We start from the raw sequence: 24,576 nt of genomic DNA on the forward strand, positions 1-24,576 counted from the left end.
ATGTATGAGAACTACTTTTCTGGTAGGTCCTGCTCTACAAGAGTCCTGTCATGGTCCATTTGACAGAACAGCTTGCTGCTCAGACCACTCCCACTGACTCCCTGAAAAGCTACACAGTCACACTCGGATTAATTCCTGCGCCCTGTTTGCTAGGTCACCTGGACAGTTCATGGAAAGGTTGGGTTGTAGGGAAGGTGGAGGCTTCTCTGGATTGACCCAGAGATTTATGGGATGCACATCATTATTATGTCCCCCAGGTCCTGAGTGGAAGATTTAGAGGGCCCAGAACTCATGTAGTTTTCTGGTTCGTCAGATAGGGCACACAGATAAGATTTCACCCTTGACTAAATACACATTTAGTTATATCTCCTCCTCAGTAAAGAAAGGAATTTTCAATTATATCTTTGGGTTCAAGATGATCCAGACAGTACTATTTTATTTTTGGTACCACCTTAAGAATCCTTGGAAATTTGAAAGCTGTGTGTATTCCTTACTGGAATGATCCTTTAAAAAGATAAGCTCCAACTGTGAGTTTTGTTTTACTCCTCATGAACTACCACAGTGTCCTTTGTTTTCTGAACAATGGTGAAGCCCTCCTGCAGTTCAATTTCCTAGCACAGAAATCCAATGTAGGGGCACATATCATGAATGCGATTGTGGAAGATATTCAAAACCTGCATCGAAACTGTGAGATTGCCAAAATAGATTTCCCATGAAACCACTGACCCTTCCACACACACACATTTGTTCTTGCATCCCTCCAGAATCTCACCACCACAAAAAAAAAATGAAATATTGTAAAAACTGTTCTTGAAAACCTGTAAAAGCTGTGAGTTCTCTTTGCAGATGATATTCCTGTATTAACTACTCTCCCCAAAGTTTTTGTGAATCCCGAAGTGAACTTCTGGCCATGGTTTTCATGGGAAGTCGCCCACAGTGGAGTCTCAGGACCTGTCTCTGCGTTAGATCTACAGGAGCCTCCAGTGGTGCAATGAGTTAAACCTTTGTGCCGGCAGGACTACTGACTGAAAGGCCGGTGGTTCAAATTTGGGAAGCAGGTTGAGTTCCCGTCTGTCAGTTCCAGCTTCTCATGCAGGGACATGAGAGAAGCTTCCCACAGGATGGTAACACATCTGGGCGTCCCGTGGGCAGTGTCTCTGCAGACGGCCAATTCTCTCACACCAGAAGCAACTTGCAGTTTCTCAAGTTGCTCCTGACATGAACAAAAATTAGATCTTCCATGAGCTGATACTGGCAGATTAACACAGATTCAAGCTGTGGATGTCCATACACATGATAGATATGAGACACTATTAGTGCAGCTCCAACCTTGCATGGTCCAAAGGATTACAACTGAAGGATCTTTGTGTGGCATTTATTTAGGACTTTGCCTGTGCTACATAGCCTTTTATTACCAACTGTCCCAAAACCCTAACTAGGATTAAGAGCAAGATAAAATATATGTTAAAAAAACCCCCAGTACAACTGGTAATTAAACCCGAAGGGATGATTTTAAATTGTAGTTTAACATTCAGAGTAAAAGGTCAGATATGCATCAAAATAATTCTATTTAGAATCACACACTTTGAGCTGGAAATGACCTGTTACTATATAAATGTTTTATAGTCCAAATACTTACAAAGCGACATTCAGTTCTGAAGACTAAACAACTTTTGAGATTTGTGAGAGGCACACAAGCATCCTTCTTGACCTTGGAGGGCCACATACTCTCCCCACTAAAGGTCTCTTAGGCTTTCTAAGGATAATGAAGGGGAAAACTGTGCCACATTTTTCTCTTTCACCGAAACCTGATGTGCCCAAAAGTTACTTCTAGTTTTGATTCAATGCCCATCAGTAAGAGGAGGGAGCCTGGGAACAAAGATGGAGAGTTTGCCTGATGTTCCCTGAAGGATTTGAGAGACCCCCCCCCCCCAAATTAAAAAAAGGATCTGGGTCTTGTGGAGGCCACAGGGCCCAGACTGCGAAGCCATGGCCCTTCTTGTTCTTCCTGCATTGGCACCAGGGTGACTCTATATAACAGTATACAGTAATCAAAACTTCACCAATTCTCATTCACTTTAAAAACAATCATCCTCCTTTCATTGACTGAAATTCATGAAATAGATGCCCAGAAACTCCATATTTGCATGTGGACATGCAAAAATAAGATGATATTTTATCACTGGTTTGTCAGTTTCTATCCATGTCAGACACATGCATTGTTTTAATGATGTAGCAAGCAATTTATTAGTCTTAATCCAAATCAACTTGTTTCAAAGTGAGGTGTTACTATATTAAAAAAAAACATTTGAAGAATTTCTTGGATCAGCTACCTTCTGGTTTGAGAAATCTCAAAACGGTTAATAGCTAGGAATTAGACTCAAACAGTGGCAGAATAAACTACCTAGGCCAGTGGTTCTCAACTTGTGGATTCTCAGATGTTTTGGCCTTCAACTCCCAGAAATCCTAATAACTGGTAAACTGGCTGGGATTTCTGGGAGTTGTGAGGACCCACAGGTCGAGAACCACTGACCAAGGTAATCAATATATCCTTAAAGAGTATGACTGATAGATGTATTATGACACACTATGGGTGTGTATCAGTCCTTTTCCCAACTATGGAGGAGAGCTATCTTCCAGTCTCAAGAATTTCACTTTAACTAACACAAAATTATTTTTCCTGTAAGGTCTGTATGTGACACATAAGTGCATGCTAACTCAGATGGAAGTCCCATCATGATTAGCAGGACTCACTCCCAAGAAATTGCAAAAAACGATTTCAGGATGATACTTTCCTCTCTAATATTGATGGAATTTATTTAACAAATAATATAATCTAGTGATTGGGCTCTCTAGATGTTCTGAACTTCAGCTATCATTGTCCATGCTTGCTGTTGAATGAGGCAGATGACATCCAGAGCATTTGAAGGGCCAAAGGGGATTAGTGTTCTTACCTTGGGCCTTGTTTCCACTAAACATGCTTCTACTAAACTTTGCAGTAAGCATACACTCCTTTTTAATTCACAGTTTGACACGCTTCTATTACTTGCACATTTGACAATGGTTGTCTGTGTCAATTTAACATGTTGTTTTATTTTTATATTAGCTTGTGTTCTATTTTGTCAATTTAAATTATTTGTTGTATATCTTAATAATTATTGTTTATGATTTGCACTGTTATTTTGTTGTAAGCCGCTCCGAGTTCCCTCAAGGAGATGGGGCGGGATACAAATACAGTTTTATTATTTATCATTTGGAGGATGCTATTTTTAGATTCCTTGTACATTATTAGAGCACTACTAATATCTTTGAATGACGCAACAGGACAAGGTTACATTACTATCAGCTGACACTTGGGGAAGGCATTCATATGACAGCAGATACTAAACAGAAAACTTAACTTTCCAGCAAGGGAGCTCCAGTTGTGTCAAGCTGAGTCACATTTTCCAGATGATCTGACCACACATAACTTCTTAAATGCCCACCTTGGCAACTGGAAATCTAAATGTAGCCATTAATTTGAATTCCTATGGTGTGGAAAGCCACTCTGTATTCCAGTGCTACACAAATGCAGAGACTGTGTCCTCCAACCTTTTCACACTTAGAACACAAAATTAAATCACTACTGCAGAAACAGGGCATACAGTCCAACTAATGTATCCTCCCGATATTTTCGCCCCAAGCTTACAAAATGTAATCTGCTCTCTTTCCATTCAATTTCCTATAAAATGATCCCTTCATCTTGCAATTGCATATTCAGCCCAGGACAGCAGGTGGACTAAGCTCCTCATTTTTCACTCAGCAATTTCACAGTCACATCTTCATTCCCCAGAAGTTTCCTTTAATTTCAGAGCCCAGAATCTAGAACCAAGAGAGCATTCCTGTATGTGAGACTACTAATGCTTTAAGACTAGACTATGTGAATAGGGGAAAAAAGCAGAGACAGTAGGTATATTATGAGCAATGTGTCAGCTAGGTTAATTAACACTTGGATCTTAGGATATCAATGGGTTAGGAGATCAGCAATCTACTCTACTGCAGTACATATTTCTACTACAAAGGCTCATACCAGGCATTGTTCTTCCTGCATTGGTACCAGGGTGACTCTATATGCATCTCTCTAACACACAGGGATAGCAAGGAAAGAAAGCAAAAAAAAAAAAAAAAAAGGATGTGAAAACAGAAAGAATCACCCATCACATACAAAACATACATTTGAATCCTACAGAAATCCTGTTATACTAACAATTATTATATGTTGAGATCTTCAGGGCTCAGTGTCTAAGCTACCAAGAAGTAAATATGGTATATTATTATCCCAAGCCCTGAAATTATTATCAGAGGCCCTTCTGCAATGGAAACCCTCTCCCAATCCATCCAGTGTCTATTAAGCACTGAGATTCTTCAGGAGGAATCTGAAAACCTGGTTATTCCAATGTGCCTTCAATGATTGGATGTAAGATACTCCCTGACCAAACTTTGCACAAATTGACCTCAGAAGCACTTTATTTTATAGTCCGTGCAATTAAATCCTTCCTTATCCTCGGATCCCCCTCCCCAATTATTTACATTGTCCTATTTCCCAGGGCGACACAATAGAGTAATATCCTAACAGTTACAGAAATAGTCAAAATTTAACATCTGTGGGGAATGGGTTAAGAACCAAAGTTAAGACAAAACAGAAAAAATACTTGCAAGTGTTGTTGACCGGTAGACAGACAGAAACAAAATAATCCAAAGGCTAGTTTAGTACTTTAGCTATCACACTAGCTTTCAGGAACCTACCGATATTGACCCCCTGTAAATACTTATTTACCAATCTCTTGGTCAGCATAATAATACTGTCAAATTTAAAAGAAATAGAGTGACTTTTGTATAACCCACCATTAGACAATGGAAAATACACATCTACATTACATCTAACTGCAGTTTGAGCAGCTCCTCCTCGGTATGAGAGAATAAGGTGGCCATAGGTTGGAAATGATGGCAAGGTTTACAGCATCAGCAGCAGCAGCAATAGCAACAACGACAACGTCCACATAAGCATCAGTGCTGAACTGTCTTTCACTATTCTAACTATTATTCAAAGTGTCTCCGGAACAATGTGCAGCAAATGGTGGAATTCCTCAAATTCCACCATTCTACTCTATAAAGTCTCTCAAAGGAACTTACAGGGGAGAGTGGTTAAATCATTTTAAAATGTAGCAAATGGGTAAATAAATGGTTCCAAAATTACCTCAAATCACCTTTCAGGGACTTAAGGTAGCTTCCTCCTATATTCTAGATCAGTGGTTCCCAACTTATTTTTGACCAGGGACCACTTGAACAGGAACAACTTTGACCAGGGATCACTCTCCAACATTAGTACCAAAAGGGTTACAAATCGGTTTTTGGTCAACTTCAGACCATAGGAATTTCAGTCTCTCTTCAAGAGGGATATTGTTCCAAGGTTATGGATCCATTTGGTTTTTTAAAATCTTTTCACAGAATCATACAATGATAGAGTTGGAAAAGACCACATGGGCCATCTAGTCCTTCTAGTAATATTTTGGAAACCTTATGAGTGGAGTGTTGAAGGAACTGAATTCTGTTTTTGGACAAACTAGATTACCTAGATCTAGCTCAGTCTGAGTGTATATGTGTTTAATAGTGAAACAATCTTTCCCTCCCTGATGAATTACTTTTTCTAGGACAAAAACTAAGCAGTGGTTGAAAACTGCCTTCAGACTCCAGACTGATGTTCAGGGACACAGGCATACAGTTATTCTAGAAGTATTACTGGAAGATTTCAGCATGACTTCATACTCTCTGAACACAGGAGGGCTTCAGAAATCTACCTTCTCTCCCTGGAAAATATCCGAGGGCTAAACCTAGTGATAGAAACACATTAAAATCTTCTATGCCCTATTCATAAATAATTAAGAGCAAGAAAGAGCTAGCTTTATAGAGTTGTACAAGTGAAATATGCATGAAACCAACTCAGAGAATATATTTAGTATCTTCTGTTATGAATCAAAATGGGCAACAGTGATAAACAATCCTAGCTGAAGAACCTAACTGAAGAGCCTTCATTTGTGCTAATCTGAATAAGTATCAACTTGCAGGGGCTCTTTTTCCCCTGAAGTTGTTTCCCATTCAAATCATGCCAATGAAGAAGTTAGTTGTCATTTTTTTCCTTTGAGAGTTTGGGGACAAGAAGATCAAGTGCCTCATTTCTGAAGACACTGAAAACATGTTTCTAGCTCATACAACTGCATCTTGGAAGCTGTTAGAAGTAGTTTGCTACTGTGTGATAAAAGCTGAAGGGCAAGTTTTAGTGATATCAAATATCAAGCATCATGGAAGCAAACATTTCTGGAGAGAGATCCTGGCATATCTGAATCTTAGCACCTTCATATTTCATGACATGACATTGCTGAGAGGTCACATTATCTGGAATTTTCTTGGATAATGATCAAACCTCGGTACAAAATCTCCAGACTGATCTGATTATTATTGTTGTGAATCTATTCCATATCATGATTTCAGGTTTGGATAGGATTTTCTTAGTCATGTCTCCTGGATGAATTCTGTCATCTAATTCTGCTCTTAAGCCTATGACAAATTTTCTCAAGGTTCTTGATCATGATTTTCCTAACTATTGTCAGGTCACCAACAATAGCAGGTGTGGACTGGACCCTAATTTTGTATTTCAGTGTCTGTATTGTAGAAACTTCTTCTTTGGAGGCTTTTAAACAGAGACTGGATGGCCATCTGTTTGGTGTGATTTAATTGTGCTTTTTCTGCATGGCAGGGGGTTGGACTAGATGGTCCATATGATCTCTTCTAAAACTATGACTCTGTGATTCTAAGGCAGCTTTTTATATGGTAAATAGAAAAATTTCATCTCAACACATTGCTTTATTGCTTTATTGATTTATTTGTATCCTGCTTCATCTCTCCATATGGAGACTCAAAGCGGCTCACAATCAAAAAGCTTACAACCTAAAATACACAAATACACAACAATAAAACAGTATATCATTATGTATTATTATATATTATCAGAAGTATTATATTTAATGTATTAATATTATTATATTACACTATTATTATTATATTATTATATTGTATTATTTTATTATTATTTGATACACAATAAGATTAGTATACAGCAAATAAGATCCCTATGCTGGCTTTTGTATTCGATCACACATTGGACACTCCCAGGTGTCTAGGGACTGCATGATGTATCGGCAAATAATGCATGCAGATCCCAGTAGGGTGGCCTTTTGCAGTTGACAGATGGTAATTTAGTCAGCGCCAATTGTTTTTAAGTGCAGACCAAGGTCTTTTGGTATTGCACCCTGTGTGCCAATCATCATCATCATCATCACCATCATTATATTGTATTTATGATAGACTACATTTCAGAAGACCAGCAAGTCATAGTGATTTGAGTGTAGCAAACTCTGGACACCAAGATTCAAATTCCTACAGCCATGGAAACCTACAGCAAGTAGGTTGAGAGAGTGTGACCTTGAGCAAGTCACACTCTCTCAACCTTAGAGAAAGGCAATGGCCACTGTGGCCACCATCACCTATAAATATTGCCAAGAAAAGCCCGAAATAGCTTCACCTTAGAGTACCTGTAAGTCAGAAATGCCAAGAAAAGACACAATAGCACCATCTTCCATCAGCCTTACCCAGCATAGTCAGTGATGACAGATCATGGGAACTGGTGTCCAGGGAAATCTGGAGGGGGTCAAGTTGAGGTGGGTCTTTTCAGTGACCACACCAAAACCTGCCCTAAGAGGCTAGACTGGAGACTTCTAGGCTAATGTTTTATATCAGATTTATGTTGACATAATCTATCTGTTTATATTCTGGTTTGCTGTTTTAGAGCATTTCATTTAATTTCTCAGAGCATCCCTGAGCAGAAGAGCAAGACAACCATTTTTTGTATTTTTAAAAAAGCAGTTCTGCGTAGAAAACAGTTGAAATCAGTAGCTTTCATAAACCAGCTTCCTACATGCAGAGTAAGAGCAGTTAATAGAAAGAGATATTTAGTCTTGCAGTGACACACACATTACTCTGTCGCTTGATGAGATATTAAAGCCACATATTCAGGGGCAGGCTCATTTCAAATTAGAGATGTACCAGCAGGGCTGAATACCATTTAGAAGCCATAATCCTATGAACTGAAACCACCCTCCCTTAATACCAGATGTGCTGAGCAGCGAAGGCAGCATTCTGCAAATGCTCCCAGGTACTTTCATTCTGGAAGTACATGCAACCTGCTTCAAAGCTGGTTCTTGGGACTCAAAGGTCCTCCAGAGATGGGTCATTAACTCTTATTAAGTCTTGTATCCACATGCAACACGATGGCAAGGAAAGTGGAAAAACACTCCTGTCCCCCCCCCCCCCCCCCAGCCACTCACTCTGCTTTCCTTGTTAAGTGTCTACACAAAACACCAACCCAAATTGTCACAGTTTGTGAACTTGCGTTGACATTGCATAGTTGAAACAGAGGTCAGACCCATCGACTCTCCCCGATATTTTTTCACTAACAATCCTGGCTGAGAACTGGGGATCTTTATTCCAAATCTAATTAATACAGCACAGATTCTTTTTTTTTTTCCTTGCATGCATTTACTAAAGGCTCCCTTTTGAAAATCCAGTTAGAAATCCAGTTAAACTGCAAAAGGCAAGGATGGGAAGCAGTTACCTAATTGTGTGCTCAAAATAGATATCATCCACTGAAGCTGTGACGCAGGGGCAGCCAGCATGCCTCTCGGCTGAAAAGGCAAACAAACCACATTAGTTGTGTACTTCAATGCACTAAACAGGGTTCTTTCTATTTGCAGTAATTACTATCACAGGCTTAGAATGGAACAAAATCTGTACCACAGAAGAATGTATATACAATACTGAATCTAACAGATGAGCCTGCTAGCAGGAGCAGTACTATCAAAATTATCCCAGTATGGACGGTTGGGAAAAATTCCCAGACATGTGATTATGCAAGAAGGTAGGAATTAATAGAAATATTTTCCCACTCTTTGCAAAGCTGTCGCCTAATGATTGATGCTATCTCCTTAGCCTACGAATAAATATTATCCTTGGTCTAATGGTTAGGCATCTCTTCCAACATGGTGATTACTTGTCTGCCTCTATTAATTTTTTCCTAACTTGCTAATCCTCATTTTATCAATGATTTGATCTTTCATTATAGAAACTGTACAAACAGGGTCATAACAGAGCAGAAAAACGTCACATGGGGATAACTGCGTGTAATGTCAGGTTGGGTTTTGCTAAGCAATGAAGACTCAGAAGGAGTTTTAGAGTTCTCTCCTCCAAAATACAGTCTGCAGCAGGCATGGGCAAACTTTGACCCTCAATGTGTTTTGAACTTCAACTCCCACAATTCCTAACAGCTGGTAGGCTGTTGTCAAAGGCTTCCATGGCCGGAATCACTGGGTTGTTATAGGTTTTTTGGGTTATATTGCCATGTTCTAGAAGAATTCTCTCCTGACATTTCAACCTCACAACGTCTGGGGATGCAGGCAAAATGTCAGGAGAGAATGCTTCTAGAACATGGTCATATAACCCAACAAACCTACAGTAGGCTATTAGGAACTGTGGGAGTTGAAGTCCAAAACATCCTCAGGGCTGAAGTTTGTCCATGCCTGATCTACAGCACCTACCATTTGTTGGTGGCCTCCCATACAAGAATTAGCCAAAGCCAACCTTGCTTAGCTTCCACAATGACATAGAATCTGGTAGCTTTAGGTTATTGAGGCATGGTAAGGATATGACCTTATTACAATATAAAGCATCTTAGGACTCCAGGCCACTTCATCAGATTGTTGGCCACTGATGAATCACAAGATCCTTTGTTGCTGCAACAAATTACATGTCTACTCCTCTCCCTGTGCTGCCGCCGCCCTTATCAATAGTTTTCCTTTCCGTCAATACTTTACATCAAATCAGGTATTGATTACATCATGGTAGTAAAATATAATCATCTTAAGTGACAGATTCAATCAACTAAAATGTTCTTGGCCAAATAGTGGAAGCCCATGTTAACTGTACTCCTAACATAAACCAGTGGGACTATGAGGATCTTCCACAGATAGAGGAGCATCTCTAATGCAAATGCTATGAGGAATGCAACAATGGCAAAGCAAATTAAAATGGTGGAATTAAATGTGTGACCAAACTGACTTTTAGACATTTATTCTATTCATGAGAGTAATCTGTAAGTAAAATTTAGATAACATAGGAAAAGAACTACTTCTTAACTTCTGCTACAACTCAAATATTCCCTTTCACACCCAAGTTGCTTTGAGTACCTCAATTTTTATATACTTTTTGTTTTAATTTACCAAATCCAACCAATTTAGGAATTAAAATGTGTTAAAGTAATAGGCTCTCCGGTAGCACAGCAGGTTACATCACTGAGCTGCTGAACTTGCTGACCAAAAGGTTCGTGGTTTGAATTCAGGGAGCAGGGTGATCTCCCACTGTTAGGCCCAGCTTCTGCCAATGTAGCAATTCAAAAACATGCAAATGTGAGTAGCTCACTAGGTTCCACTTCTGTGGGAAGGTAATGCTGCTCCAAGCAGCCATGCTGGCCACATGAGCTTGAAGGCGTCTACGGACAACGCCAGCTCTTTGGCTTAGACATGGAAATGAGCACCATCCCGCAGAGTCAGACATGGCTAGACTTAATGTCAGGGGAAACCTTTACCATTTTAATAAAGTAATGCAACATTTTAAATTTACCAGGACTTTGGTTAATGCTGCCAATGCACGAGAACTTTTAATAGTTGGGGACATCCTGCTACTCTCAATATCACAGAACCATGGTATTATAGAATTGGAAGATACCACCAGATCCATCCAGTCTAACCCACTTCCATGCAGAAATACACAATCAAAACAAATTCTAATTGAATTTGAGGAGAAGAAATTAGAAAGATTAGAGAAAAATGAAGGAAACAGAGGATGTCAGTGGGAAATACCTTCCAGAAGTTTGACGGTTAATTAATAAAGCAGAGAGACAGAATTTCAGAGTATAGCTCAAAGCAGAAAGAATATTAACAAGTCCAAAAATGTGCTGGTGTGGTTGAACAGTGGTGTCAAGGGCAAACACTGCCCTTGACAGCAGAGTTGAGGAAACAACAGGCAAGGCATCATTTTTTAAGAGGCTCAAACTAAGCTCAAATCTGAGGAATAAAAATAAACACACGTTCCAGAAAAACAAATGAGCATTAGCATGGGGAACAAAGTAAAGATATAAGAAACATGTTGCTAAATGTATAAACACAAAACTACAATGACATCTTTATAGGAAAGCACAGCCAAGAAGCTGACAGGATCCTGGAAAGACAAATGGTATGACAAGAATACAGGGAGAAAGAAGAGAATCAGGTTGAATTTGTTGTGCCTGTCTTTGATATGAATGATGTTTAAGAGAAACCCACAGGCACCCATAACTGAAGCACTGTTGTGAGAGCATCTGAAGAGCTAGGTGAAATCGAGACAGATGGCACCCATATGAGATAGCCTTTCTTTAAAAAACAAAACCTTCAAGTGCGAAATGGAATACATTTCTAACTAAATATGTTGAGATCTTGAGCATCTCTTGATTTCAGGAAAGGATTTGACAAGGTCCCACATGGTATTCTTGCAAACAATGTGACTGTCGGGCAGATTTGTAGTTGGTTGATCAATTAAATTCAAAGGGAGCTCTCCAATGGCTCATCTTCATCCTGGAGAGAAGTGAATTCCTCGATATTGGAACAGAGGGCACAGTTATGAGATTCATAGATGACACCAAATTAGAAAAGTTAGTTAATGCCCCCAGATGACCTTAACAAACTTCTGGTGGCACAATGGGTTAAACCCTTATGCCGGCTGAACTGGTCAACCAAAAGGTTGACAGTTCGAATCCAGGGAGCGGGGTAAACTCCCGTCTGTCGAGCTCTAGCTCCCCATGTGAGGACATGAGAGAAGCCTCCCATAGGATAATAAAACATCAAACATCCAGGCATGTCCTGTGCAACGTCCTTGCAGACAGCCAATTCTCTCACAACAGAAGCGACTTGCAGTTTCCCAAGTTGCTCCTGACACAAAAAACCTTACCAATTAGAAATATGAATTTTAAGAGGGAGAAATGTACAGTACTACACTTAAGCAGAAAGTGAGTGACAACTGGCTTGAAAACAGTACAAGTGAAATGGATCTAGAAGTCTTAGGATATCACAAGCTGAACATGAGTCAACAGTGTGATGTGACAGCTGAAAAGCAAATGTGATTTTAGACTGCATTAAAAGACACATCATGTCTAGATCAAGGAAAGTCATAGTAGTTAGACCTCACACCCTATCCAATTCTGGCCACCTCAGTTCAAGAACAATGTTGACAAAATGAGGAAAGTGATCTCATGTATGGAAACCAATCCGATGATGAGAAGCTTAGGGAGCTGGTAGTGTTTAGCCTGGAGAAGAGAAGGTCAAGAGATAACAGAACAGCTATGTTTAAATTACTAAAAGGATGTCCTATTGAAAATGAAGCAGGCTTGTTTTCTTCTTCTCCAGAGGCTAGGACACAGAGCAAGGGAATGAAACTATAGAAGAAATTCCACTTGAATATTAGAAGAAGTTCCTGACCGTAATATTTGAACTGTTTGACTGTGGACTAAACTATCTCAGTGCATGGTGATCTTCTTTTTTGGGAAGTTTTTAAATAGAGCCCCAGTGGCGCAGTGAGTTAAACCACTGAGCTGCAGAACTTGCTGACCGAAAGGTCGGTGGTTTGAATCCTGGGAGCGGGGTGAGCTCCCACTATTAGCCCCAGCTTCTGCCAACCTAGCTGTTCGAAAACATGTAAATGTGAGTAGATCAATAGGTACTACCTCGGCAGGAAGGTACCGACGCTCCATGCAGTCATGCAGGCCACATGACCTTGGAGGTGTCTATCAATAATGCCAGCTCTTCGGTCTAGAAATGGAGACGAACACCAACCCAGAGTTGGACACAACTTGACTTAACATTAGAGGAAAACCTTTACCTTTATCTTTAAAGAGAGGCTCAATGGCCAGCTGTTTGGAGTGCTTGGATTGTGTATTCTTCTATGGCAAGACGTAGATCTGCATGGCTGTTGTGGTCTCTTCAATGCTATATCTATGATTCTATTATTATTCTGAAATACAGTCTCCTTACCAGAGGACCACAGGCAGGCCAGTGTGACACAGTTCCCAGCATTTTTACCATATATTATGGTAGCTAGAGGTGTTGAGGGAACTGCAGTTCAACAGTGTCTGGAGGGCCTCATTTTTCCTACCTCTAAGAGAAAAACAAAAGCTTTGCTGAAGATGAATCACTATGGCTCTCTACAAAGAGTGCTTCTAAAAATAATTTCAGAGTGAAATAAGATATTTCACAAAACATCTACCGACAGCCTCATAAATGTTGATTCATTTTGTGACTAATACTATGCAACTTGTTCATAAAACAATCTGGAGTCATCAGAAAGGAGTGGGGCAGTTCTACGTTTGCCAATGGCTATGAGGATGGCTCATCAATCTAAAGCCATTGTGGAGCTATTGTGTAAGAAAAATATAGGAGGGAAATCAAGTTTAAAAAACCTACTACAAGCATGATGATCTATACACTAAATACTTCAGAATGGTGAAAACTCAAAGGGTTCAAACTTCGAAGGGTTACACATTACTCTCACCAAACTTGGTTGAACATGCAAGGAAATGGCAAATGTGGTAGAATGAAAGCACAAAGAACACTTTGGGACAACAGCTCCCAATTCTGTATAGAAGCCATTGGGATTTAAGCCAACTGACTCCCGGAAAAACTGAAATCTTGTCGTGGTAGGTAACTCAAGTAAAATATATTGTCATTGTGCAGTAGCAATGAACATGCCAAGTGCAATTTGACAATATTAACAACAGGATGGAAGAAGAAGCCACATGTATCTTAATATTCTATATAGTCTATGGTACAGCTGTATTTAGAATATAGTATACTGTGTTCAGCCAGATCATATAAGAAAGAAGTTCAGATCCCATGATTGCTCTTCTACATAGAAATCGGCCAGGAACTGAGGACAGGGAAAACTTAGGGTGCTCCTATACCGTGGCTTAATGTCATGGTATGCTGGGATTTGTGTAGCTTTACCTAGTCTTTAGCCTTCTCTGCCAAAGAGCGCTGGCGCCTCACCAAACTACAACCCTAATGATTCCATAGCATTGAGCCAGGGCAATTCAAGTGGGGTCAAACTGCATTCATTCTATAGCAGGGGTCCTCAAACATTTTAAACCATGGGCCAGTTTGCAGTCCCACAAACTGTTGGGGACAACAGTTTGAACTAAAAAAACATGAATGCCTATGCACACCACTTGTATCCTCAGTTATGTTCCCTTCTCAGCCATGTTGTTTTGTTGCTGTTTATGATTGTGATTGTTTTTATTTATCTGATGTTTTAATTGCTTGTGTTTCTAGCTGTAATTTTTTGGGCTTGTCCCTTGTAAGCCGCTCCAAGTCCCCTTGGGGAGATGGTTGGCGGGGTATAAAAATAAAGTTATTATTATTATTATTATTATTATTATTATTATTATTATTGTGCGTGTGTGTGTGTGTGTGTGAGAGAGAGAGAGAGAGAGAGATGACAATGCAATACAATGTTTACAATGATCAACAACTTTAACTCACATAAACTTACAAGAATTTCAATGTTTGTCTGCTTTAGGCTGATGAGAGAGTCAAGTTAATTAGGATTATGGCTGTTTTTGTGTGCCTTCAAGTCATTTCAGATTTAGGGTGACCCTAGATCTAAAGTTCAGGGGGAGCGTAAATGATTATGGAGGGCCTCATCTGGCCCGTGGGCCTTACTTTGGGGACCCCTGGTCTAGATGCATCATTAATAACAAAAAAGCATTAAGAATAATAATAGAATAAGAATCATAGAATCATAGAATCATAGAATCATAGAGTTGGAAGAGACCTCATGGGCCATCCAGTCCAACCCCCTGCCAAGAAACAGGAATATTGCATTCAAATCACCCCTGACAGATGGCCATCCAGCCTCTGTTTAAAAGCTTCCAAAGAAGGAGCCTCCACCACACTCCGGGGCAGAGAGTTCCACTGCTGAACGGCCCTCACAGTCAGGAAGTTCTTCCTCATGTTCAGATGGAATCTCCTCTCTTGTAGTTTGAAGCCATTGTTCCACGTCCTAGTCCCCAAGGAAGCAGAAAACAAGCTTGCTCCCTCCTCCCTGTGGCTTCCTCTCACATATTTATACAGAGTTGGCATAGACCACATGGGACATTTGGTCCAACCCCCGACATGCAGAAAAAATACAAAGTTCCTTTATACAATATATATTATTGTATATACAATAATAATATTTATGTTATTTGTAATATAAATATTTATATTATAAATAAATAACATCTAGTCCAATGTCCTGCCATGAAGGAAAAAAATATAATATATAGTTTATAATATAAATGTAAAAATATAAACAAATATTTATATAATAAAATTTGTATTATCTCAGTGATTGAGATGCAAAAGGGCTCTCTTCTCTTTCTCTCTCTCTGTGCTTCTCTGCCTGGGAAGGAACTGCCTGGATCCACCTTAAGAGCAAGGCTTGCACTGGCTGAGGCCACATGCTGGAGCCTGCCACTGGATTTATCCCCCAAGGGAAGGTTGCCAAGAAACCAGCCTCCCTCCCGTCTGCCTCCCTGCCCTCTCTCTGCTTTCCCAGAGCAGACAGCAGCATCAGCATCAGCAGAAGTGAGGGGCTCACCGGAGAGGCAGGCAGCAGTGTCGATCCACTTGAGGAGCTGTCCAATGCTGAGCTCTCCACGGTGGTTGGCATGGCTGGGCTGGACCATCTGGCTCATCTGGACCTCGGTGGCATTGCGGGGGCTCTGCATGGTGCCCCAGTGCAGGAGCCGCAGCAAGGAGCTCCCCTCGCTAAGCTCCCCCTTGGAGGATGCAGCAGCCCTGGGATCCTGAGGAAGAGAATGGAACAAAGCAGTCAGTCAAGCCTTCCCATGGGAGGCCTGGGCGCAACAGGAGCCCCTGTCTGCAAATCCGGCCTTCTCTGCCTGCTGCTCAAATGTTGGTTTTCAGAATCCCCACTTCCCCAAATGCTATCTAAGGATGCATAAACTACACTGTAGCATTAATACAGTTTCTCAATGGCCATGGCCAGTGCTATGGGATCCTGGGAGTTGTGTAGTTTTACAAGGTCTTAACCAGGTATGGGAAAACTTTGGCTCTCCAGGTGTTTTGACCTTCAACTCCCATAATTCCCAACAGCCGGTAGGCTGTTAGGAATTGTGGGAGTTGAAGTCCAAAACACCTGGAGGGAGGACTGAAATTTGCCCATGCCTGGTCTTGAGCCTTCTCTGCTAAAGGGGACTGGTATACAATAGAATAGAATAACTTTATGGTCATTTTGTACATCGTACAATGAAATTAAATGCCACCCCAATATATATATATATATATATATATATATATATATATATATATGATATGATATGATATGATATTTATATCCAGTTTCTTCTCTACCCTGAAAGGGGGACTCAGGACGGCTAACATAGGCAGCAATTCGATGCCGTTACAAGAACAATTAATGCAATAACCATTAAACAAACCATCCAACCATTAAAATACATAAAATGCATAAATACATGAAATACATAAGCCATTAATTAAACAATATAAAAACATTTGTTACCAAATAGAATCGCATCCTCATGTGAATTGTTTTTCCAATTCATTTCCACTAAAGTGCTAATTTATATCTGCTAAAGAGGACTGGTATACTATAGAATAGAATAACTTTATGATCATTGTGTACATCATACAATGAAATTAAATGCCACCATATGTACAAATGATAAAACAAAACACCCATCCTTCCACATTCCAATCACTATTGCACTCATGCCACATCAGTGTCAAACCAAGTACTATATAGCCACAGCTCTAGGAGAAAAGCCCTCTCTCAACCTATTTGTCCTTGTTTTTATCATCTTTTACTGTCTGCCAGATGGTAACAATTAAAATAATAATATCCAGGGTGAGATGAATCCTTAAGAGTATTTTGAGCTTTCTTAAGGCAGCGAGAATTCTATAGTTCTTTCAGAAAGGGGAAGAAGGCAACCATCCATTCTCTGGACAGTAGTGATGTCTCACCAAACAGCATCCTAGGATTCCCTAGCACAGATCCCATGGCAGTTAAGAGTGGTGTCAAACTGCATTGGTTCTAACAGTGGGAGCTCACCCCGTTCCCCAGATTCAAACCGCTAACCTTTCGGTCAGCCAGCTCAGCAGCTCAGCGGTTTGACCCGCTGCACCACCAGGGTGGTGGCATTTTAAAATCAACTCTAAATCCAAGCAGTTCTTAATCATAGCATCATAGAATAACAGAGTTGGAAGAGACCACATGGGCCATCTAGTCCAACCCCCTGCCATGCAGGAAAAGCACAACCAAAGCAGTGGCAATTTCAACTGATCTCTACATTTTCTCTCTGAGGCATTCTGACCAACCTTCCCCAATTTGGGACCATTAAGATGTTTGGGACTACAGGTGCCAGTATCCTTGCCTATTAGCCATCCTAGCTGCATTTCATGGGACCTGGGTGCACCTTCATGGTAGAATTAATGCAGCTTGGCATAACTTTAACTGCCATGGCTCAAAGCAGTGTAATCCTGAAAGTTGTAGTTTTATACATCAAACTACAATTCCCGGGATTCCACAACATTGAGCCATGACAGTTAAAGTGGTGTCAAACCACATTGATTCTACAGTGTTGAGAGGTACCACCTGCCATCAAAATTGTATTTTGGATTCCCCCACTTCCAAGTTAAAAAATGCATCTACAACATGCATATGCATACAAACACCCTCTCTATATTTTTCTTATCAAAAATAATTTGGAAACACTTACTTAATGATTCCCTTCTGAAAAGTTTCATTAGCAGCAATCAAAAGCATTAATATCCCATGCACAGCTTCTCTTCCTTCCCACCTCCCCTCAAATTCAATTTTTGGGATGACAGTGAACCACTTTAAGTGTCTTTATGCTTAGCCCTTGTCTTTGGGATTCTCTTGCCGCGATTTATTCAGAGGAGATTTGCCAATGCTACATTTGAGCCCAAAAGTGTTTGCTTTGCTCAAGGTCACCCAGTAGGATGAGCTAAGATTCAGGCCCTGAAGTCCCAACATTCAAGCTATGGCGCTACATGGCTCTCAGAAAGTGATCTAAACCCTGATAAATCCAAGGGTTGAATGAACTGCTAACTAAACCACACACACCCCACAGATTAATCTGCAAGCCTCAGCTGGGTCTATTCACATTACATAATTCAGAACACTGTGATTTTATTTTAACTGTTGTGAAAACCTGTTGGTGCTCTATGAGTAAATCTCACCAGATGACAAAAGGCAGTGAAGCTTCAAAAGCTCACATGAAGTATATTGCGCATTTCTGGTTGACCCAATAAAAGTATCGCTATTTTGTGGATTTGGGTGCATCACTTTCTTTTGCTGTATAGACCAACAAACTTTGGATATATTTTTTATGAATCTGAAGATACTGCATTTTAGGTGCAACAGGGGAATCCTAAAGAACGGGGCCTTAGTTCATTGAGATTTCTACATCAAACAGAGGTAAAAGGGCTTTTTGTATTGGGACTACAATTGGCAGGCTTTATCTATGCAGCACCTAAAGGTTTTTCCAGATGCTGTTATTACACAGGCTTCTTGAGAAATTCAAGGCTCTGCCTAAGAAAAGCTACCCAGAACAAAAACATCCTGGTTCTAAAGGGAAGATAATTTTTCTGGTCGCTAATGGAAACAAATTTATTACCTGGATCTTATGAATCTTTGTCTTCCAGAGCCCACCCGACCCAAAAGAGGAATGCTCCTGACCTACATGGATAGATTCTTCCAGACCATCTTAACTGACTATAAAAACATCTCCACCATATTTATTTATTTATTTATTTATTTATTTATTTGCGGCATTTGTAGCAAGTCTTCCTCAGCCTTACAGAGACTCAAGGTGGCTTACAGAAATTGGCAAAATTCGATGCCATACATTCATAAAGTACAGTTAACAACATTCAACCCAATATTATAAAAACCATATAAACCATTAAAACATATCGTTAAAACATATCACTGCCAGTGTCGTCTTATTAAAAACATTGTCCAACAGCATCGTCTAGTCATTCCATGTTCATTCTTCATATTTAATAATTATTTATTCTACTGCGTTTTCAAATGCTTGTTCAAAGAGCCAAGATTTTACTCGCTTTCTGGAGGTCAGGAGGGAGGGGCCAATCTAATATCCCTAGGGAGGGAATTCCACAGCCGAGGGGCCACCACTGATAAGGTCCTGTCTCTCGTCCTTGCCAGACGCACTTGCAAGGAAAGTGGGATCGAGAGCAGGGCCTCCCCAGACGGTCTTAGATTCCTAGATGGTTCATAAGGAGAGATACGTTCAGACAGGTAAGTTGGGCCAAAACCGTTTAGGGCTTTATAGGCTAAAGCCAGCACTTTGAATGCAGATCTGTTACTCTAACACAGTGGTTCTCAACCTGTAGGTCCCCAGATGTTTTGGCCTACAACTCCCAGAAATCCCAGCCAGTTTACCAGCTGTTAGGATTGAGGACCACTGCTCTAACATCATTGTTTTCTTCTTCTTCTTCTGTATGACTCTTAACACTTTTGACTGATGGAGTGGCCAGTGGAGCTTCAAAAGCTTGGGAGGAGTAGTCTGTGAATTTTTGGTTTGCCCAGTAAAGGTATTGCTATTTAATAATTTTGGATGTATGTATGTCAGGGAAAAAGAAGGTAAAGTATGAGTGATTGGCACTATCCCTTCTAATTAATACTTTCTGTTTCTTTTAAGAATCGTCTCTTCCAGTGAAGTGAAATAAACATCACCAAGTCTAATCATAATTCAAACAGATGTTATATGTCTGGGTTTAACTAGGAGTTTTCGTATGCCTCTCTTTCTCCCTTACTGTACATCCTGGCATAAATCTTACTGATAATTCCAATTAAAACAGATGAATCAATTAATAAATGGTGACTCCACTATATGTAAATCTCAGTGATATAGTGGATCTACTCAACTGGGAGAACTGATAGGATTCAGGCATATCTCCCTTTATGTGCCAGCTAGGAGGTCCAAAAGGACAAAAAAATATACCAATATAGTTTTGCTGCTGAAAGATTAATCATAGGCAAAGACTGGAAAGGGGAAAAAAGTTTAACTAAAAAGGATTGGAGGGAAAGAATGCGGAAATATATGCTAATGACCAGATTAACTAATATCAGGAGGAACAAAAGTAATGACTTTATGGAAAAGTGGAAGTTGCCCATGGTATATCTAAGTGGAGAGTCAGTGACATAGCTCTCCCCAAGACTCCACAGTATCTCCCGATTGCCAATCCCCACCACCAGAAAACTCCACAAACGTGTCACTAGACGTTGGTTGAGTACAAGCATCTCGAACCTTTTGCACCTTGGTCCAATCCTGTGTGTCAACCCCTTCCCCATCATTCCCAGACCCATCACTCCCAGAGAAACCCATGAAAGACTCTTCGTCTGTGGGAGCAGTAAGTATATCCGTGATCTTCTTCCTCTGTCGCTCCTCATCCGATTCCTGCTCCCGAGTAACCCTCTTAGTTCCCCTATTCACATCCATTACATCTCCTTCCTCCTCCTCACTCATTGACCCTTCGCTGTCAGAAAACCCTTCGAAGGAATCTTCGTCAGTAGGTGACATAAATATATCCCGGATCCTTTTCCTTTGTTGTTCCTCATCTAACTCTTGAGCACTCCTTTTCCTTCTTCTGCCACCCATACTACCACTTGCAGTGTTGCTAACAGGCTCTACTACAACATGCACAATGGAGGACCTTTTCATAGCAACACCAGGGGCACTCCAAATGGCCAGCTACTGGTCAAAGGACATTTAATATAACGCCAAGTTTTTAAACTTTGCTTGTGTTCTTAAATAATTACAATTGTACCCTCAGTTTGCTTCCAATATGATAAATGAATAAATGCAGAATAATTCCTCTGCAACACTTTGGACATGAGAGAGACCAGGGAAAACTCTACAAAAATCTCATCTTACCAACAATCTTCCTGACAGATTTTCTTGAGTGTTGGGAAACATATTTTTCGACTGTAAATATTTATTTCTCTGACCCACACACACACACACAAGCATACATACATGTATCCAGTACATGCATACTAAATCATGCATGTTGTAGAATACATTTACCTCTTTTGCCATTTTAAGTCTCTTTCAAATAACAACAGTAATAACATCATCATCAACAATAATAATAACAACAACAATATAACCATATCATCCAGCCACACAATGGGGAAAACTACTAACACTCTTCTCTCTTGCACTTGATTTATCCAGAGTTGGAGAAGATGAAGGCAAACAGTCAGGGTCTGATTTGCGCAAGGCTGAAGGTATCTTAATAGGGTTACTATTTCTCCACGTGAATATTAATAGCAAAATTAAAAAAGGAATATGTTTGGTACTAGTACAGGCACTCATTGTGCTTCCTGTATATTCCTGAAAGTCCACTACATACAGTGATTTCAGGATAAAAAATGCATTTTACCTTGTGCGATGTATTGCTATACATACCCTTATTAGAGGCTGAGAACTATTTTTAATATCAAGGACAAGTTATGGTTTGCCACTGGAGAAATTGATGGGAGGGGGGCTTTTTGGCAGTGAAACATAACTCTTCTCTTTTACATCTCTCCTAAATATAAGCAGTCCTAATTTCATTACTGTTATATTATTATTATTATTATTATTATTATTATTATTATCTTACTCTCCTCTCTTAAACAAAGTGTTTCCCCTTTGATGTCAGCTTTGACATGAGAAGCAATTATTTGCTTAGCTGAAACACAAAAGCTAGGCTTTGCTGGGAGGGTTAAGCGCTCAACAGCAACTAAGGTTCAATGAATCTCCTAAGCCAGAAACACAAAAAAGGGGGGACCTTGGCTTAGGGGAGCTCCCTGATTAGGTCTTCCCTTAAGGCCACTGCATAACATCTGCTTTAGACTTTTTTCAGAATAATTACTTACTTTCCTTCAGAAAAGAGGTTCACTGTCAGTAAACAAATTAGGAGCATGACGGAAACTTTACTGAAGTATCTTCCTGCTCCACTTTTCTCCTCTCAAGCAGAGAAATGTGCCAAGATTAAGGAAGAACCATAATATATGGACCATCCCACACTATCTGTGGCAACTAAAGGTCCCTCATAGATGTAAGCTGAAGATCTCACTGAGTTTTGACAGTCAGAAAGGTAAGATTTTCAGAGGGATGAAGTATTTCTAATGAAGAGTATCAAGGGGAGGGATCCTTTATTTGTTTGCTTGAAGTATTTCTATATCATTTCCCAATCTGCAAAGACTCCAATAGGGATGATTCATTTATCATTCCTAGTCTCTCTCAAAGCCCTGGATTTGATTGACCTAGAAATCTGGATAGGAACCATAAAATGTAACTGCTTATAAATAGGGACCCCAAACAGCAAATAACAAGGTCATTGTGCACTAATATTGTATTAGAACAGTTATCCGACATATGGCATGACTTTTTCTGGAGTTGTTGAACAGCCTTCAAGACCCCAAGAGATCAAAAACACAAGCTACATCAAATGAAAATTTGATTTGGTATATATTACATGATATGGAAGGAGAACTAAAGTGAAACTTTTGTTTGCAGAGCACTCTTAAGAGATGCATAAGCACATGATTAGGAACCCCCAGTGGTCCAATGGGTTAAGTCCAGTTGTGTTCAACTCTGGGAATTGGTGCTCATTTCCATTTCTAAGCCAAAGAGCCGGCGGTGTCCTCCAAGGTCATGTGGCCGGCATTACTACATGGAGCACTGTTACCTTCCAGCCGGAGCAGTACTTATTGATCAACACACATCTGCATGTTTTCGAACTGCTAGGTTGGCAGAAGCTGGTGCTAACAGCGGGAGCTCACCCCGCTCCCCGGATTCGAACCTGCGATCTTTCGATAAGCAAGTTCAGCAGCTCAGCGGTTTAACCCACTGCGCCACCGGGGACTCCACCAGCAACAGTTACATAACATAACAATACAACCATAAGCCACGATATTTATAAAATAGCAGCTTATAATATTATAAAAAAAACCAGACCCATTAAACCCCAAAACAACTAATACAAAACATAATAAAATCCACTCCTTTAGACCATAAACAATGCCACTGCCAAAGGTCCACATTGCCAGTAGCTATTTCCCTGCTGTTCTTCAGCGAGAGCCTGTTTCCAAATGAAGGTTTTAACCTGATTCCAAAATGAGAGCAGGGAGAGGGTCATTCTAACTCCCTTTAGGGAGGGAGTTCCAAAACTGCAGGGCCACCACCGAAAAGGTCCTGTCTCTCATTCCCATCAGCTGCACTTGTGATGGTCGTGGGACCGAGAATAGGGCTTCTCCTGATGATCTCAGGGCTTGTGTCGGCTCGTAGGAGGAGATGTGGCCCACTAAGTATGCTGGGCTCAAACCATTTAGGGCTTTATATGCTAAAGCCAGCACACTGAATTGCGCCCGGAAACAGACTGGTATCTAGTGCAGTTGTTTTAGGAGAGGGGTGGTTCTTTCCCTGTACCCAGCTCCTGTGAGCAATCTGGCAGCTGATCCTTAACCAGTTGAAGTTTCCAAATGCTCTTCTAGAGCAGCCCCACGTAAAGTGTGTTACAGTAGTCTAATCTGGATGTGACTAAGGCATGTATCACCATGGCCAGATCAGGTTTCTCAAAGTACAGATGCAGTTGGTGCACCAGTTTTAACTGTGCAAAGGTCCTCCCAGCCACCGCTGACACCGGGCCTCCAGGGTCACTGCTGAGTTCATGAGGACTTCCAAACTGCGAAACTCTGACTTCAGGGGGAGTGTGTCCCCATCTAGCAGAAGATAGGGTCACACTCCCCTCTATGCCTAACCAAAAGTACCTCTGGTCAGTCGGTCCTATGACTGACCAGGAGTACCTCTGTCTTGTCAGCATTCAATTTCAATTTGTTCATCCTCATCCAGGCAGCTTACAGAGATTGGTTCAGAGTCAGTACAGAATCCTTGGCGTTTGGTAGAAAAGAGTTGTAGAGTTGGGTGTCATCTGCATACAAATGGCACCGAATTCCAAAACTCTGGATGATCTCTCCCAGTGGTTTCATGTAGATGTTAAATAACATTGAGGACAATACTGAGCCCTTCCATATTTTCTTTGTCTGTGTATTTGGCTGCATTTGGAAATATGTTGCACTGTTTGGTTGGCTTTGTTTTGTTTTCGCTGTTAGACAGCTCTCACCATCCTGCAGCTAAATCACTTCCAGTCCCTCTGCCAGCCATTGATCAATGAAGGAAAGTCAATATGCTTTAGCTGCTGTTTAGCAACAGAAACACGCCAGAGGAATTCCAGAGAGCTGAATGAACCTTGTCACTTTCAACTACTTGCTAACTGGCATTTTCTT

The 24,576-nt window shown here is 40.5% G+C and overlaps 1 protein-coding gene across 3 annotated transcripts in view; it reads right to left on the reverse strand.

Annotated features, from left to right (window-relative positions):
• ACOT11 (acyl-CoA thioesterase 11) overlaps positions 1-24,576 on the reverse strand; it is a 93,016-nt gene that overhangs the window by 30,012 nt on the left and 38,428 nt on the right. For 2 of the 3 annotated variants that reach the window (XM_060772651.2, XM_067467874.1), the window contains exons 2-3: positions 15,811-16,018; positions 8,708-8,777 (exon numbers count right to left, since the gene is read on the reverse strand). In XM_060772651.2, the coding sequence (XP_060628634.2) occupies positions 8,708-8,777; positions 15,811-15,940 (200 nt within the window). In that variant the 5' untranslated portion in view covers positions 15,941-16,018. Of the gene's footprint in view, positions 1-4,069; positions 4,119-8,707; positions 8,778-15,810; positions 16,019-24,576 lie in introns of those variants that run through there. The other variant, XM_067467873.1, reaches the window with a different exon arrangement.

The sequence above is a fragment of the Anolis sagrei genome, chromosome 4 (genome assembly GCF_037176765.1).
Source record: "Anolis sagrei isolate rAnoSag1 chromosome 4, rAnoSag1.mat, whole genome shotgun sequence".
Lineage (NCBI taxonomy): Eukaryota > Metazoa > Chordata > Lepidosauria > Squamata > Dactyloidae > Anolis > Anolis sagrei.